Source organism: Plectropomus leopardus, chromosome 23, assembly GCF_026936395.1.
Source record: "Plectropomus leopardus strain MGB_pleo_1.0 chromosome 23, ASM2693639v1, whole genome shotgun sequence".
Classification (NCBI taxonomy): Eukaryota; Metazoa; Chordata; class Actinopteri; order Perciformes; family Serranidae; genus Plectropomus; species Plectropomus leopardus.
Genome location: NC_142198.1, coordinates 3988064 through 4007395, shown reverse-complemented (window position 1 = coordinate 4007395; position 19332 = coordinate 3988064). Strand labels below are relative to the sequence as shown.

The 19332-nt window shown below is 38.0% G+C and overlaps 1 protein-coding gene across 1 annotated transcript in view; it reads left to right on the top strand.

The window, feature by feature from the left end:
- ache (acetylcholinesterase (Yt blood group)) overlaps nucleotides 1-17280 on the top strand; it is a 37094-nt gene extending 19814 nt beyond the window's left edge. The window contains exons 2-9 of the mRNA XM_042512256.2: nucleotides 2842-3367; nucleotides 5103-5326; nucleotides 5413-5673; nucleotides 6105-6327; nucleotides 6536-6769; nucleotides 8134-8326; nucleotides 9538-9716; nucleotides 11688-17280. Coding sequence (XP_042368190.1) covers nucleotides 2935-3367; nucleotides 5103-5326; nucleotides 5413-5673; nucleotides 6105-6327; nucleotides 6536-6769; nucleotides 8134-8326; nucleotides 9538-9716; nucleotides 11688-11809 — 1869 coding nt within the window. The 5' untranslated portion in view covers nucleotides 2842-2934 and the 3' untranslated portion in view covers nucleotides 11810-17280. The remainder of the gene's footprint in view (nucleotides 1-2841; nucleotides 3368-5102; nucleotides 5327-5412; nucleotides 5674-6104; nucleotides 6328-6535; nucleotides 6770-8133; nucleotides 8327-9537; nucleotides 9717-11687) is intronic.
- The last annotated feature ends 2052 nt before the right edge of the window (nucleotides 17281-19332 follow it).

The window sequence follows — 19332 nt, the reverse complement described above, 5'->3', positions numbered from 1 at the left end:
CTTATTTTGAAAGTCTGATAGTCCACCACTAGCATTTTTGTCTCGTCAATGAAAACAAAACATGGAAGTTGAATACCTTTTGTCATAGCTTTCATCAACAAAATTAGAATTGTTCTAAACAGGGTATAAAACTCAAAATGTGTTTAAGGGTTACTGTGACTGAAAATGATGGTGCAGGTCATACAAAAGTAAAAAATCCAGCGAGAGTGTCATTGAGATGATATGACATACATTTCTGTAGAGATACACTTACAAATACTTCACCTTCACCGTGAAAAATGTTTCAATCCAAAACTATTTATTTATAGTCCCTGAAGATAAACTCAGCACCACCAAGTCTGCAGCTATTCTTCATTCGAAGTTGACATGAGATAAATGTAAAAATGTATTTGTACTGCCGGTAGTAAGTAAAGTGGGAAATGTTTTGGAATAGACACTGTGTAATGGAGATGAAAATTATATCAGGATATCAGGTAATCCAATCAGTTGGGGTGTGTGAGCGGTGTAGTGTGAGCAGCGAAATGTAGAGAATTTATTAGAGTCTTGCTGCTCTCGATTAGTTCAAGGAAGAAGCGCTCTGTTCCCCTGAGCAAACTGCGCTCACACACAATTGATTTTGGCCAAATTTCGCCACTGGAGTGGTTTTGTATGGAGGACTGCAACTGACAAAATAAAAAATAAATAGATAAATGTGTCAATAAATAAATGAAAATGCAAAAAAAGGATAATATTTATTACATTTGCCATGTATCTATCAATTTATTTATTTTCCCATTTAATTTTCCATTTAATTTTTCCATTTATTTATTTTCGTATTTATTTGTTAATTTATTTATGTGTTATTTTCCACTTTGCGTTTTAATTCCCCATTTTATTTAATTTCCCGTTTTGATTTCCATTTTTGAATATTTATTTATTCATTTTTCAATCTTTTTATTTATTTGTGTAATTTATTTATCATTATTTTATTTTATTTATTTAATTTATTATTTTTGTCGGTGTCAGTCCTCCATAGTTTTGTAGTTTGTTGTTTGCTGACAATCAGATATTAGCTGTAGAAAGCTATAAACTGGTTCACGTCTAGTTAGATGGTTTATTGTGTACATGATGTTGCCATTCCTAGGTTTGGACAGTTGTGTGGCTTTTACAGAGGCTTTTATGAAGACAGCTGGTGCCGTGTCTTGTTGTGTGATGTGATGGAACACTGTATCCTGCAGGCCTCCTGAGCATAAACAGCAGCAGTTTGATTCGGCTGGAGCGCTGACATGTCCATCTGTGCTGCAGAGCTACAGGACTCTTTCAGACTGCTGTTGTCTTGGTGTTGTGTTGAATATTTAATAAGTCTTTTCTGGGAAGCCACAGCCCGCCTACACAGCCACATCCACTGCTAACCTGCATCAGGGTGTGCAGACATCCCAAAACAAGCCCTCACGTGTTTGAATCCATGAGAATGTGAGCATTTAGATATTCATTTGAAAAGTGATATAATGATGTGATGTTATGTTATTGTCAAAAATTCATTTACTTTGTCCAAATGAGCGATTCTAAAACAGTCAAAATGGATTTTTCGTGTGTTGAGAACTGCCTTATTTAATGCATAATTTCTAATCCCATACTTAAATGTTATTACTAGTTTGATTTTTTTATACATTATTTTGCATACATTTTCCATATTGATGACTCAGACCTAAAGGGCCACACCTTTTTTAATTTTCAAATTTCATCCATCACTGTGAAATTAATGTAAGCTTTGGTTTCTAACTGTATCTTAGAAATTGATTACGTACCTAAACAGATTTGCAGTCAGTGCAAAAAATATTTTTTGTGATTAGTGATTTGCTTTTGTTTTTTTCAAGATTACAAAACAAATACATTTTTAAATCTATTTATACTAGTTTTAATATTAGTAGTCTTTTAGTCATTTTTCTCTAAATTATTGGCTAAAATAGTCAGATCTGACTTACAGATGCTGTTGCTGTATGCTGCTAGGTCTATTAACTACGGCAAGGCAATATGGCCAAAAATGTTATTGTGATAAAAAGAAATCATAATAATATCATATAATATTTTTGAGATCAGTTATTAATTATTATTGCTCAGTCATGCAATTAACCAGCTTTTTTGGGGACCTTACAACCACACCTTAAAGTCTTCATCAGCAGTTGGAGGTAGCTCAGCATTCATTACATGATCTAGGTATGGAATATGTACAGCTGTACTTTGATCTGTATAGATGTAAAATAAAAACAACAAATACATTTAAAAATTAGGACAAGTTAAGACATACAGTTCAATCTGGCACAGTCAGGATCACCACCTCCGGTAGCAAATTTTCTAAGGGTGAACCTTTTTGAATAATCCCAAGTAGGGTTGCACATTGTAAGCACTTTCCTTAATCGACTAATAGGTAAAATTAACAGTCTATTAATGTTAGTTAATTAATTGTTATATGAAAAAAAACCATAAAAACGTTGTTTTTTTCAAACAATACCAACTGCGTTAAGTAGAGCCTATAGAGTAATCAGTTAAATTTCATGTTCGATCAAATTATTGACGGCAGATTATTCGCTCGTCGATTAATTGTTATCATCCTTAATCCTGAGGCAAAGTTTCAAGATATGGCTGTGATTCTGTGTGGAGTTTAAGAGACGCGTGACCTGTATTACAAATGTAAAAATGAATCATTTGTGTTGTCTGTCTGAACAAATCTTTGTATCTACCTTGATGACACTTCCTACTTCCTCCGTCCTGTCGTGTCTTTCCTCATCTGATTTCTCCCTCTGCTCTCCATCAGTCCTTTACAGTAATCACATTACGCTCTCTCTTTCTGTCTGTGTGTAGAGCTGAGGGGAAGCAGAACAGACCCTGCCCTCCCTGATTGAAGAGGGAGTCACGACCGCAGCTCCAGCCGCGCAGACCGTCTTTGCCTCCACCATGCAGTCCTCCGTCCTTCTCCTGCTCTCCACGATCTTCCTCCTGTCCCTCCTCATCCCCAGCTGCTCCTCCCAGAGCGATGCAGACCTCATTGTTCAAACACGTAGCGGTCGGGTCCGCGGCGTCCGCATGCCGGTGCCGGACCGAAGCTTTGTCACCTCTTTCCTGGGCATCCCCTTCGCAGAGCCACCTGTAGGGAAGCGGCGTTTCCGTCGTGCCGAGCCAAAGCGTCCGTGGACAGGAGTGTACGAGGCAACCTCCTACCCCAACGCCTGCTACCAGTTTGTGGACACGTCGTTCCCCGGCTTCCAGGGCAGCGAGATGTGGAACCCCAACAGAGACATGAGCGAGGACTGCCTATACCTCAATATCTGGGTGCCCTCCTCGCCCAGACCGCATAATCTCACCGTCATGGTGTGGATCTACGGCGGAGGTACTCGGGCTCGACTTATTCAGAATGTGACATGAGTCATTCTTCCATCAGAGATGGTAGAGTGAGAATATTTGGCATCTGTTTATGTTCACTGTTTGTACGTAGACAAATTGAAAGTAGTTATTAGGCAGGTTTCCATTAACCCTCAGATTGCTCAAATTGAAATTGCAAATACATACAATGGAAACACGTCAGTTTAAAAAAAAATTATATTTATTACAAAAATGTTTTCACGCACGCATGGGTGGTATTTCAGGCGATTTGAAAAAGCTGAATTTTACAAAACTGCAATGGAAACAGTTTTTTCGCTTTTACAGATCATATGATGTGCAACGCCATGTGGCGGTAATGCGACTTTATGGTTGCCAACCGCTGTTAAACCCAAAGAAGAAGAAGAAGTAAAACAAAGTCACATGACATTCTACAAAACATGACTCGGTATGTGTGGATGGAGGAAGAGACCGAGATCTTATTAAGTCTCACACAAGACAAAGACATAATGACGATATATTAGATTGGCTTTATTGAGTAGAAATACATAAAAATAAACCTGCTAATGTTTTCAACATCAATCACCATGGTTACTGGAATATTATCGCAAGAGGAAAGTTGCTTAACATCACTCAGTGGAAAAGCAGTCATCTCGCAATTGTGTTTATCAAAATTTTGAAAATATCACATAAGTTTTGAGCAAATCTGTAATGGAAACCCGCCTACTGTCACATACCTGTTTAGAATAGTTGAACTCTTTTGATTTTGAGCCCAAATTATATTATAAAAGTCTCATTTACAGTGTGGAACCAGATAAGGTTTTATTCTATGCAGATGATGACAAACTTCCTTACACTTACACATATTGTAGAACTGTCAAACAATACATTTTTAAAATTGGGATTTATCAAAGAATTTCAATAGCTAATCGTGATTAATCGCATTTTTTATCCGCATGCTCTCCATTACATTATTTTGCATTTTTGAACTGTTATAAAGTCCATATATCCACAAGGTGAAGCAATTCTTACCAGATTGTCTTGATTAGGAATCAAATGACAGCAAAAAACTGCATGTTGCCATGTGAATGCCTTTTGTCCGATACCTGTTACTAAACTTATAGATTTAAAGATGGAGGACTCTTTAGATATTAACCCTTTAAAACCTGGATTGACATCAGTTTTCATGTGCTGTGGTCCGACGCTTCTCACTTTTGAAACCCTTCATATGTGAGAAAACTGGTTTGAAATCTATCAAAAACATGGTGGTGAGGAAAATGAGAAACAAAAAATGTGAGAATCATTGGAGAAAAAACAAGGGAAAAATATCAAGAAAACTATATTCACAATTATTAAAATTATATGTTTAAAATTAAATCAGAAAAAAATATTTTTATTATTCTAATTAATTATATTTATTATTGCTTTTGTTTTGGCACTTTTTCTAAGATAATTTCCTGTTTTACTTTGACTTTTTTTTCTTTTTTCTTAAATTTGCAGGTGACATAATTTTATACAAATTTCTTGATAATTTTTGGGTTATGTCTTGTTTAGTTGCTCATTGCCTTCTTGCCATGTTTTTGAAAGAAATAAGGACAACTTGCATTGGTTTCAAAGGGTTAAACTTTTTCAATCTGTATCGTTTAATTCAGTCCCTGAATTCTAATCAAAGTTGAGGTCATTCTGTTTGTAGAAAATTTCGGTACCACGGGTTAATATTATTCCGTGATATTGAACATTTCCAGGGTTCTACAGCGGTTCTTCTTCTCTGGACGTGTATGACGGCCGTTACCTCGCTCACAGTGAGACGGTCATCGTGGTTTCCATGAACTACCGGATCGGTGCCTTCGGCTTCCTGGCTCTGCACGGCTCCTCTGAGGCTCCGGGCAACGTGGGTCTGCTGGACCAGAGGATGGCGCTGCAGTGGGTACAGGACAACATCCATTTGTTCGGAGGAAACCCCAAACAGGTTCGTTTCTCGCGGTTTGATTTCTCTATCCTCTTCTTTCTACACAAAGACCCAACCTGATCTCTCTGTTTGCTCTCTTTTACCAGGTTACTATCTTTGGTGAGAGCGCTGGAGGAGCTTCAGTAGGATTCCACCTCTTGTCTCCAGACAGCCGGCCAACCTTCACCAGAGCCATCCTCCAGAGCGGCGTCCCCAACTGTCCGTGGGCCTCGGTCAGCCCTGCAGAGGCCCGCAGACGAGCCACGCTGCTGGGCAAACTGGTCGGCTGCAATGGAGGCAACGACACCGAGCTGGTGGACTGTCTGCGCGGTAAACATCCTCAGGACCTCATCGACCAGGAGTGGCAGGTAACCTTTTCACACACATCAGCGCACAGAGTCAAAATATACGTATGATTGCAACAAATGTGGATTAATGCGCTGCCGGAAATGGTCCCCAACAAATGCACTATTTCCTCCTCTTTGAGTAATGTTTGTTAAAAACTACAATGTCCAGCACCCTTTGGATGTCCTGCATGACCGACAGGCAAAGATAAAACCTTTGAAACCTGAGCAAAAACAAATTACCCCGAAAGGGCGAGAAAATTACCTGAAAATTGTTTTTTTTTAAACAGATCATTTTTTAAAAAAAGAAATAGAATGTAAAACAAGCAAATAAGACTTGGAAAAAGTGTCTAGAAATTTGAAAAAATTATAATATATTTAGTGTGTTATGTTCTTGCATTTTAATCACTCAGATCAGCTCAGTGCTGCATTGAGCTTCTCGTCGTGTTTTACAGGTCCTGCCGTGGTCGGCCCTCTTCAGGTTCTCCTTTGTCCCCATGGTGGATGGTGAGATTCTGCCCGACACTCCCGAGGCCATGCTCAACTCAGGCAACTTTAAAGACACTCAGATCCTGCTCGGGGTCAACCAGGACGAGGGCTCCTACTTCCTGCTTTACGGCGCTCCGGGATTCAGCAAGGACAACGAGAGCCTTATCTCCAGAGAGGACTTCCTGGAAGGTGACACTCAGACACAAATAATACCACAAAATTTGTCTCTTAATTGTTTATATGATTATAGAATTCTGTATATTTGACTTATTAGAGAGAATTCAAGAAATCACCACTGGGAAATTTACCTGAAAACAATTACAGCAATGACTGACAACAATAGTTATACTTTTAAAATATTAAAAATGCAGCTAAACTTTAAATGTCACTGTTCCAGGTGTCAAGCTGAGCGTACCACATGCTAATGACATTGGCCTGGAAGCCGTGGTGCTGCAGTACACTGACTGGATGGATGAGAATAACGGGGTGAAAAACCGTGAGGCGTTGGACGACATCGTGGGCGACCATAACGTCATCTGCCCGCTGGCCCACTTTGCCCGCTCCTATGCCCAGCACAACGCCCTCAAGGCTAACATGGGAGGAGTGATGAACAGTGGTGGAAACTCACAAGGTAACGTGTGAAAGTGATCCACTATATACAGTGGTCACCATTAGAGGACGGCAGTTTTGAGGCATCAATTTGACTTGCGTCACCAACTCCAGTTTGGTGCTCTTTTCCTCATTAAGCTAGTCTGCATCTAGAAAACTTTAAATTTATTTTTTTTTTTATGCTTCCGTGTCATTGATAGCTGTGGCAAAAAGCATTATGTTTTCGGGTTGTCTGTATGTTGGTATATCCATCATACATACATACAGACGTCTATACAAGTCCCATTCTCACGAACCCGATATCTGAAGAACCACCACCTGAAGAACACCTTCAGGGAAATTCTTCAAATTTAGCACAAATGTCGACTTGGCTTCAACACCAAACTAATTACACTTTGTCACAGTGACTTGGTCCGTCAAATTCTTATAAATGTGATATCTCATGAATGCCAAATTTGGCACGAACATCCATTTGGACTTATTCAATTTTTTGTTGTCTTTGAGGGAAGGCTTTGAGGTAATTACCCTAAATTTGGCGCTAACATCAGTTGACTCAAGGATAAACTGAATAGATTTTGGTGGCCAAAGGTCAAGGTCACTCTGTCCTTGTCCATTGTATTTTTCTTTAATGCAATATCGAAAGAACACCTTGAAGAAATTTCTTAAAATTTGGCATAAACCTCCACTTGGACTGAACCTATTCAGTCTTGGTGGTCAAAGTTCAAAGTTATTGTAAATTTATATCTAATTCTCATGAATGCACTACACAACAACTCCTTCAAGGAATTTCTTCAAATTTGGCACAAACATCCACTCGGACTCAAGGATGAACTTATCTAATTTTGGTAGTCAAAGGTCAAGGTCATTGTAATATTACACATAATTCTCTTGAATGCAATTTCTCAAGAAAGCTTCGAGGGAATTAACTCAAATTTGGCACAAACATCCACTTTGACTAAAGAAATGAACCAATTACAACTTTGTGATTGAAGGTCAAGGTCATAGTGACCTCCTTGAACATGTTTTTGGCAATAACCCAAGAATGCATGTGCTTATTATGACAAAATATTGCACAAATGTCTAACAGAATGAAGTGATGACATAATAGATGCATCTTCCATCTAAGCTTTGATTCGGTTTGCGGATGTACTTTGGTAGAAAGAAAAAAGTTCTGACATGAAACTTTTCACAAGGTCTGTGGATTATATTAATGGCCATGACTTCTGGAATACGTTATTGCTTCTGAGTTTTTCAAATGTATTCTTGTGACCACACCTTCTATTTTAAGGAATTTCATCACTTAAACAAACCGTAATATACTCCTTTGACCTTGATGATGTTAGACTGTAGACAAAAATTAAGCACTTTCTCCTCCTGCTCCTCAAGGAGGGGTCTACCTCTACCTGTTCGACCACCGAGCGTCCAACCTGGCCTGGCCCGAGTGGATGGGTGTGATCCACGGCTATGAGATCGAGTTCGTCTTCGGCCTGCCCCTGGAGAAGAAACTCAACTACACCCTAGAGGAGGAGAAACTGAGCCAACGCATGATGAGATACTGGGCCAACTTTGCACGAACTGGGTGAGGCATCACAGACAGAAAGAATGAATCTGCTATGAACTTCTGAACTCTGAGAGGAGTACAGCGGACAGCACAGACCAGTCCATCTTAATTAGGTTGCTTAGCTACATAGCCATTAACAGCTAGGATGGGAATGCCATGGTGGCTCAGTTCACCACTTTATGCAGACTGAAATATCTCTAAAATGATCAGCTGTATTTCCATGAAATTTAGCAGATGTTTTCATCGAGTGCCATCATCTGGTCTAAAATTTAATATGTCCAGTATTCTATTATTATTTCACTATAATTCACTTGACTATGACTTGCAAAACTATCGATGTTCCCATCATCCTCAGCTGTATTTTTTTCTGAAAGACTTTGGGTTCTCTCAGCTAAAGCTCCCCACAGCACCCTAATTTTAAAAAATAGATGCTGAAGAATCAAAGTGAGCCTCTTCTGCTGAGCTCGGTCAGATAGCTTCACATTTTTTGTCACCAAATTATTTCGATCAGATACATTTAGCAAATACATGCTTCTGGTTGATTAAAATAACAAGTTTTTCTGAATATTTTGCCCATATCAGGATGTGATTTCCCCTCCTGACATTACTTTAAATCAATTAATTCTGTCTGTCCACAACTTGAGAATAATGAATGCTTCTAATCTAATAATGTCTGGTCAGTGGATGTGTCTTCTTGTTCTGTCTGAGCTTTGACAAATGGCCCTGCTGCAGTTACAACACAAAGCGGACGCCAGATCTTTAATAAAAGAGCCAGATTCTCAACTGTTCTCCTTCCAGTCCAGCTTAAAAACCTTTACTTAGTTAAACCTTTTGGAAAGATTTGGATTGGGTTGTGCAACTTATCTCTATGTAAGAACTAGTTTGTGTTTTCTACACTTAATAAACACACTTACATCAGAACAAAACAAAATTTGATCTTACTAGTAGGTGCAGCTGGTTCCTGGTGTATTATAAATACAATGTACACCCAGAAAAACACATCCTCTGTTAAAGAATATGGGATACCTTTTGGCCCATGACATGCTACATTGCATAAGAAATGTTTGCCAGTGCTGATGTTGCTTGAGTTTTGATTTGAACTGACTTTGTTTTAGCTGAGTGGACCTGAAACACTGGCAGCTGAGTACAGAGTTAATGATGAAAAACTTTTTTTTATTTATTTTTAATTGTACTCTCCCCTTGTTCTGTCTCTTTTACCTCCCTCTTAGAAATCCCAATGTGAACCACGACGGGCTGGTGGAGAGCAAGAAGCGCTGGCCTCTGTTCACCGTCAGCGAGCAGAAACATGTCGGACTCAACACCGAACCACTGAGGATCCACAAAGGTCTGAGGAATCAGATGTGTGCTTTCTGGAACCGCTTCCTGCCACGCCTCCTCAACATCACTGGTAAACACTCCTTCTAAACACAGCTTCTGCTCAGTGCATATCTGAGGGCATTCACAGGCATGTCAAGATCATTATGTTAGTGACTTATCGCACAATACGGACATGACCTCAACCATTTTGCTGACCTCAGTATTGCCCCTTGTGATTACACAGGTGTTTGTGTACATAAGAATGTTACCAACTTTGTAACCAACATGATGCCAAAATAAACAGCAGGGTTGTCTTGGTATTATGGTATACAAAGATGTTTCAAAATCCTGAACATATGTTTTTCAGTACTGTCATAAATAGAGGCACTCCTTTTTTTATTAAAGTCATTGTATGTAGTGCACAGCACGCACCACCAGAGCTCAGTCTCCAGTCTCTACTGGTGGAACAAGCAGCTGAGCTGAAAGACACAGTGACATCTAGTGGTGGAGGGAGAAGTTACATGACTGTAAACCGCTGTTTGGAACAGTGTATTTACTAACTAAATTACTAGCAAGAGTAACCAAAAGGGTTTGAGGGAGTTTTATTTTGTTACTGTCGAGTTTGACTAATGTGTGTTTCATTATGAGTTGAGGAGGCAATTAAGCCTCAGCTGTCAGTCTTCTGAGAGCAAGTGAAAGTTGACTTCAAAAGGTGATCGGTCATGGTCTTAAGAGTGGTCTCAAAGCCACTTTTAAAGGGTCTTCTTGGTCTCCTTTCTGAATCAAATGCATTTTGCATTCTTGTCTAGATCTCGGACATAGCAAACTCCAGATTTTTAATCAACACTTACTGTGATTGGATATGAAACTTCTTTCTTCAAATCCAGCCAATCACTTAAATCATTTGTAGTTTGGTTTATTTTTTGTCACAGATAACTGCTGCCACCCTTCATAGAAATCAGAGGAAACTTGTTTATATATATACAGTACATATACATATGGAGAGCTTTGCTAAGCTCGTTTATTAGGTGCAAAAGGCATCACTTGGTTTTGTTTTTGTTGGCCAAATTTTAAAAAGTCTCAAATTGAGTCATTTTGGGCTACTCCTGTAAAGGTACTATTATTTAACCCTTTAACAGGCATTGTAACCGCACGGTTGACATTTTTTTTATGATCAAACAGCTTTACTAAAAGCTTTAAAAAAAGACCAGTTGTTTTTATACAATTCATTTAAGTGTTTTGATTATGCTGTAATTCACCTAAATTCTATTTTTATTATCTTAAATGAACTATTTGTTTTTTTTCTACCATACATTCAAACAGATTACTAGGGTTACTAGATTCATTATTATTTGTATATATTGTTGTTTATTTTATGATGATACTTTTATTTTTATGCAATTTTGTAGCTTTTTTTTTTTACCATATATTTTATACAGATTTTTTCCTATTTATTTTATAGTTTTATTTGTAGCTACATTTTTTCTACATTTATATGTTTATTGTATGAAGTGACTTTTATTTTGATTATATTATATATATATATATATATATATATATATATATATATATATATATATATATATATTATATTTTAATTATATTACATCATATTGCAGTACACTGGGAAAATATTTTTTTTCTTAATAAACTGATGCATTCTGAAGTCTATAATGTATATGTTTTGCAAAGGTGTCTTAGTGTGACTGTTAAGGACAATAACATTGTTTATTGCAATTATTTCTGGGACAATATATTGTCCAACATAAGTATTTATTGTGACAGGCCAACTCTGCCGACAATTTTTTTCATTGTGCATCACTAACTTAGCTCTTTGCTATATTCTGCACTCTCACATCTCCCGGGTATTTGACCTCAGACCGACCTCTATTACATAAGCCCCTCCCCTCTTCAGGTTAGCAACCAAACAAAACACAAAATACCATCCTGTGACTGTGACATAAGCAGCAGGACAGCATTAGAGTAAAGCCCCACACTAGCTCCGATAAAGCGTAAAAAGCTCAGCTGCTAACCTCTCTGTCCTCTGCGTCTCCTCTCACAGATAACATAGATGAGGCAGAGCGTCAGTGGAAGGTGGAGTTCCACCGCTGGTCCTCCTACATGATGCACTGGAAGAGCCAGTTTGACCACTACAGCAAGCAGGAGCGCTGCACTGACCTCTAGGAGCCTCGGCGGAGAGATGAGAGAATGACGGGGAGGGGGGAGGCAGAGAGAACAAGCTGTGGCCATTTTCCTCCATAGCCCCCTCAGTGAAGTCTAACTTCCTTCAAAACTTTAGTTTTCTTTGTGTTTCACTCCACACACAAGCACTGTTGATCCTTATTTGTATTATTTATACTATTTATTTATGTGTTGTTTTTTTCTGAATTTGTGTGTGTCTCTGTGGAAATCAAGGGCTATGGAGGGAAGTCGGCATCAACATGGAGGAATATTAGAAATGTCAAAGATGTGTCATTACCTCGGGTGTGTGTGCGTGCGTGCACATGTGTGTACGCGCGTGTGTATGTATGTGTGTGTGTGTGTGTGTGTGTGTGTGTGTGTGTGTGTGTGTGTGTGTGTGTGTGTGTGTGTGTTAGGCTTGAAAGCCCCCAGTTTAACTCAAATCTCGACACTGCACCACTGCTGGTTTACTGTTGACTCATTTGTCTTTGTGTCGATCTCATCTTTGGTTTTCTGAGGATTCCTTCTTTTGCAACATATCAGGGTTTTATGTTTTTGGACTCAACTACACTGTTTGTTTCTGTCGAGGCCTTTTAGTCTTGTTCATTTTTTGACCACTGTTCTCATTTTCCTGTGGTGTTCACTTTGTCTTGTGTGTTTCTCGTGTGGTAAAGCCATAAGCTGGGTTACATCACTTTGTTTTTGTGTGAAAAGGCTCCATAAAAAGGCTATATTTCCCTCTATATTAGGAAAACCACTCTGTGCTAGTTTGACATGACGTCGGTTTGTAAGTTGAGATGCTTCCATTCGTACCGTGGATGGTGTATGATGTTCAGCCCAACTGATTGGTGCCTAATTTACATTTCAAAAGTTCACTTTAAATCAGCTTGACGCTTGAACAGAAACAGAAACATGTCATGTCAATGTTAATGGCCCTCCTCAGCTTCAACTCGCCGTCTTATTTGCATATCTGCGTAGCTGGGACAGAAATAGGGTGCAGGGGGAGCGGAAAAACTCAAAATGCCTACTGATAATGTAAGAAAGCAGTCAAAATAAAGTCAAATATCCCTGCAAATGCATCACAAATGCAAAAGCTCCACTGTTAAGTTAAAGTGTAACAAGAAAAAATAGCCTATTTTAAGCAGGACTTAAAGGAATAATTCACCCACATAATGATCATTTGTATATCAATTACTTACCCCATCTTAAGTTGAATGCCTAAAGAAAACTATTTTCCTCGCTTTTCTCTGTGGTGAACAAAGAATCCAAAAATGGAGGACAAATTCTAGATGAATTGGAGTAAATGGGGTCCACATTTAACAACAGCAAAATTATGTCAAAACATCAGTTTACAAACACGGAAATAACTTGTGCAATATTATCCAAATCTCGTTTATCCAGTTGTATGCTCACTATTTCCCAAACATATGCAGTTTCATTAAATTTGTAATATTTCAAACAGTCCCGCTTCATGAGGAGCACCTGAGCAACTCAGTTGAGCAGAGTTCAAACGCATACTTGCTCAGGCGGGCTACTTGTTTGTAAACTGGTGTTTTGATGTTGTTTTGCTGTTGTTTAATTACACCCTTTTTTTGCAATTCATCTACTATTTTCTTTGTTTTTGGATTATTAGTTCAACATAGCCGCATGCAAAAAAAACAAACAGCAATTCGTAATTTCAAAGTAACACGTGGTGAGTAATTGAAATGCAAGTATTACTTCCAAATTATTACAATTATTTTAATTCTAAATTTCTCAGTTAATTAATTCATTATTTGTATCTGTAGAATTAGAAATCTAAAAAACGTTAGTCTCACTTTAAAGCTACTATTCATATGATTTTAAATATGTTTTACTTTGGCATAATTGGCTGGTAGCTTTTAAGAATAACTCTGGCAGATAACCCTATGTGAGTCTGACAACACTAGGATAACAAAGTAATAAGTAAATGATTCCAGGTTTAGTACATTTGTTGTCACTTTTTGACAGATTCTTACATTACAGCGAGGGAATGAGTTGCTTGGGGGGGGGGGGTCGTCTGACTTAAAAAGGGATACCTTATTCTAGCAACCTTCTCTTCATTCGTCTTCAGAAAGTTAACCCTTTAAATATACATACAGTATAATATGTGTGTCTGTACGTTGTGTGAAAGCGGAAGAAGGGCTGTAGCTATGAGGTCACTGAGGTCATGTAATCAGTATTGGGGGGGTGGGTTTGTTCATGCCCTCAGTCCCTCTAAAATTTTTGCTACGGCCCTGCTGAGGAGCCATTACTGTATTGAACAACTGCACTGAATTATGTGTGTGTGATTGTGTGTGTGTGTGTGTGTGTTCGATGTGTGTGTCATCCTGTCATGTACAGCTGGGATGTATTTCATTAACATTTCTCCCTCTCCGTTTGTTACAGTCCTCCATGCTTTATCGCTCCGTCCTGTCGTTTCTCTTTCATCCTTCCATCTCTTCTGCGTTTTATTCCACCTCACATCTTTCCTTCATTCGATTTTTCCACCAACTGCCTACCCCTCTCCTCTCCTCTGCTCTCCCCATCCTCCATCCCCTCTGTCCTCCTGCATCTGTTCCTCTCCCTCCATCACCGCCCTGTTGCCCTGCTTTCCGCCTCTCCCTCTTCCTCCATGTTTCATCTTCCTCTCTGATCAACCTCCACCCACCCTCCTGTCTTTCTCTTTTCCTTTCATCCTTTGCTCCCTCTGCCGCCTTTTTCCTCTCTTCCTCTCTCGTGTCAGACCTCCACTCCTCCATCCTTCCTTTACACCCCCTCGTTCTCATTCCACCTCATCTAACTTTTCTCCTCTCCATCCATCCTTCCTCATCCATCTCTCAGTCGCATCACTCTTCCCCTTCCTCCCCACTCAGCCCTCTCCGTCCCCCGCCCCCATCTCTCCCTCTCCATCCTACTGCTTTCTCGTTAGTCTAATGGAGGCCGAGTAATTCACTCAGCAGCGGGATAATGTGACAGAGCGCTTGCTCAGCCTCTGGCCTGCCAGCCAAACAGGACACAATGGATGGATGGAAAATGGAGGTGGAAAGGCGCAGGGGATGAGGCAAGGAGAAAGGGGACAGAGAGAGAGGGAGAGGTGGAGATGTGACAGCAAGATGAAAAGACAGTCAGAGAAATGCAGCGTTACATAACTCTTGTCCTCTGAAAGAACCGTGCGTCTGAGAGTTTCAGCTTACATGTGTGCCGCCGATGATGAATTATTCAAATGTAATTAAAAGCTGAAAACCTCAATATGACACAAATTCCCAGTCATTAGCAGCTAACTTTTTAACATAAAGACTGGACTTGTATTTATATATTTCGACTGATTTATTTCTGTTTTGGCACTTTACAGGGGAAGATCTTACTTAACAGCATTCGCAGTTGTAAAAAGAACAGAAGAGAAAAAGGGGGATTTTGCTGATTTTGACAGAAGATGATAAGTGCCAAATGTGAAAAATGTATTTGAGTTCTTAACTTTAAAATTCTGAAACTCGGAATTCAGAAGACATTTTCACATGTGATTTTTGACTTTAAAGACAGAACTTTTAAAAAGAAAATTCACATGTTGCCCTGATTTCTCTTGAAAGTCTCAGAAGGGGTTTTCTGATTTTAATTACTGTAGTATGGAAGAATTTTAGTGCCAAATGTGAAAAAAATATTCAAGTTCTATGTTTTAAAATCAGAATCCCTGACACATTTTCACACGTGAATTCTGGCTTGTAACTCGGAGCTAAAAAAAAAAAAATTAAGTTCATATTGCCCTAAATCCTTTCCATACCAAAATCAGTTAATATCAGAATTCTGACTTCAAACACAGAACTCCAAGAAGAACTACATATGTGGCCCCAATACTCTGTTATTAAGGGCCCTGGGTTTCTGATTTTGATCATTAAAGTACGTAAGACAGATTAGTGCCAAATGTGGAAAAAAATATTTGAGTTAGAAATTTAAAATCAGAATTCTGTCTTCAAACTAAGAACTCAAAACACATTTTCATATGTGAAATTTTTAAGAATCCCACATTGCACCGATTCTCTTCTGTACTAAAAAGCCCTGAAACATAGTTTATGTGCATTAGATAATCACATATTGAAGGAAATTTACATACTGTGTGTACAAGATATTCTATTTTATCGCACATATGCTGCATGAATAAGTTATATATGGATCTTGTGTCCACAAAATACTAACTTGTAAAGTGAAATAATATTGATTTTACAAGATAATGGTTGCCCAAAAGTTCCATATGTTGTTTGCATGGTATATATAAAAAAAATGAAGGATATTTTAAATGTAAAATGTATGTGTTGATCATAAGTTGATATATTTATTATTTATTCTTAAAACTATTCTTACTATTAAGAATCACTGTAATATTTTTTTATCTGAAAATTTACAGAACTATTTACAGGTACGGATATTGACACAGATGATACCTGTACTCGAAAAATCTGCACTGATGCTCATTTCATGTTAATGTTCAGCTCAACCCCTAATATATATTTTTTAAATTTTACATTATTTATATTATCATTCGCTGGATGGGACTTATGATTTCGGGCTGCCTTCTCTCACTCACTCCACCTGATTATGTAGCTGTGCATCATCCTTCATATCTGTGTGTGTGTGTGTGTGTGTGTGTGTGTGTGTGTGTGTGTGTGTGTGTGTAATATACGTGTCTGTGTCAACCTCTTTGCCATTTTTATTGAACAAAAAAAAAAAACAGGGAGGGAAGTGAATCAGCGCTCTGATTGGCTGACGGCCGTCCCAGCCAAGTGTCTCTGTTGGCATGTAAAGCTCCTATTTATGGATCGGAGTTGAGTAGTCTAGCTTTAAAAAGAACTAAATATGAATTAAGGATTGTACCTGATGTTCAAAGTACCGGTGAGGAATGCATGTGTGACTGTCTGAGTGAGTGACAGCTCCTCCAGCTCCTCTCATCCAATGGGAGACCCCCGCTTAAGCCCTCCTTCCCCTGCCCTCCTATCAAATCCTTGTGCATGTCCTGAAGTCGACCCCGTCCCCCAGTATATCCTTCCAAACTTGGACTGTTATTTTATGTAAAAATTTGTACTTTTGAACAATATCAAAGTAACTAATATATCTCTAATGTTAGGTACGTTTAATGTTAGCAATAACGTAAATACATCAGTAAAGGAATATATTTGATATTTAAATGCAGTGAAAATATAACGTGATAAAAACAACAATGATGACGGATAGAGGTTGTGTTTTAAAAAGCAATATTATTCTGAGTATAAACTAAAAATGAGTGCCATAATCTTTTTTCTTGTATTTTGTTTTTTCTTCTGTTTGTTTGACTTTGTTTCGGTCCTCTGCCTCATCGTTGTTTGTTCCAGTCACTAGTACTGTACGTGTTGAAGGCTTCTGTAGCTTCCCAGTATGTCTCTGTGTATCATGAATGCTGACTTGGTTAAGCTATAGCAACAGAAATAAAGACACCCTGCTGCTTCTGTCCGTCTCGAGCTTTTATTGAGTGTCAGCAGGCGCCATCAGCTGTTTGATCCAGGACTGTTTCTCTCCTACATTGAGTCACTTGAATTTCAGAGGATGCTCATTTCCAAAGTTTTAACAACAGAAACATAACAAAGACTTTTATTTTTGGTTCTAAAAACCTTCTGAGAATGGCACAGTGCAATCAATGCAATGTTTTAGTAATGTTTTCAGCAGCAAGTTTTCTTTTAGTTCCCAGAATGTTGTTAGGGTAGCATTCTCTATGAAACAAACAAAAAAAATTTTTTTGTTGTTGTTGTTGTTGACAAATCCCATTACATTACATTTTCATAAAAATTATCTATAATCTCAGGCCTCAATAAAATGTTCTGAATGATGTTTTTAAAACGTTCTTCCTTTGTTGTCATGTCACATTGTGGGAATGTTTTAAATAAAGATTGCTTTGTGATCTGTCACCCCTCAACATCACCAACACATTCTCAAAATGTTGCAGTTATAATGTTGCATTTTAGTCAGCATTTAACCTTATAGGAACATATTTAAAATGATAAACACCCTTAAAACGTTCTTTGAACATTAAATTAAAATATTTTCTTTAAAACATTATTGCAACTTGTAGGTAACGTTAGCCAGTGTTGTGGGAACATTTGCTGCTAGCTGGGTAAATCCTTTGAAACCTAAGTAAATCAACTTGATTTTATTTTATTTTATTTTTAAAAATATGGCAAGAAGGTAATGATCAATTAGATAAGATAAGAAACTTATTTGTAAAAACTTAAAAGAAAATTACCCAAAATGAGTTTTTAAAAAAATGCAAACAAGACTTGTAAAAAGTATTTTAAAAAATAATTCCATGACATAATTTTAAATAATTAATTTTAAATATTTAAATTTAATAGTCTATTTCCCCCCCCCTAGCTTTTTTTTCATTTCCTTAGACATTTTTCCTTAGACATTTTTCCCCAGCCTTTTAAAAAGTTATTTTTCTAAATCTACTTATTTCTTGCAATTTTTGGATAATTCCTTACCAAGTTGTTCATTGTCTCATTCCTATGTTTTTGAAGAAATCACACCAATTTTCTCAGGATACAAAGGTGTAGTAAATACATGTGAAAGGTGTTTAAAAGCAGCACAAGAAAAGTGATGCCGTTTCAAAGGGTTAAAAAAAAAAGATAGCATGTCAGTTTTAAGAGATACTAAGTGGTAATTATGATATTCATTATGACTATTTTTTTATTTTTGTCACAATTTATGAAGTAGCTGTCTCAACCCTGAGAGACACCCCAAAAAAAAAGTAATATGAGAAACTGGTGCTTCCAGAGGTAGAAGAGTGCTTCACTCACTGATGTTGGTTCAATGCTGCCACCCAGTGTCTTTTTAGTATGCACAGACCGACTGAAGATCTTGTGTGATGCCTGACTTTCCAATTTTTAAATAATCAGAAAGGCTTCCTTGAATCCTGCTTCATTGTACATTCATATATATATATATCCCCACATCGTGCTAAATGGGATCACACTTGGGGATACTTCACCTCCTCCAAATGATCATTTGTATATCAGTAACTAATCCAGTGTTATGTAGAAATTGTCCAGAAAACGTTGTTTTTAGTGCATGCTCCCTCGTTAAATGAAGAATATAAAATCCTGAGAGAATTCTTGATGAATTGGAGTCATAGTGGGCCGCATTCAAATACAGCAAAATTATATCAAAACGTGTTCACAAACTGTCACATAATTCATTCAGTATATTTAAAGTATCCTTTCTCCAGTCATATGCTTAGTATTTCTCAAACTTTGGGCTTAATTCGGGGACATGCCCCCCCTATAGATGACACGGCTCTGGCTTGCGGTGTGTGCCATATTTCACCATCATGTAAGAACTTGTTGGGAAAGAACCACAGTAATTTTAAGCATTCCCTTACTCTACCGCTCTTACATTATCTTAGCCATACTATATACACAGTATTGAAACTCTGACCCTGATTTTTTTTAATGTAGAGATCTGGATCCCTATGTGTGTCATTATTCCCATCACATCAGCCCACTAAC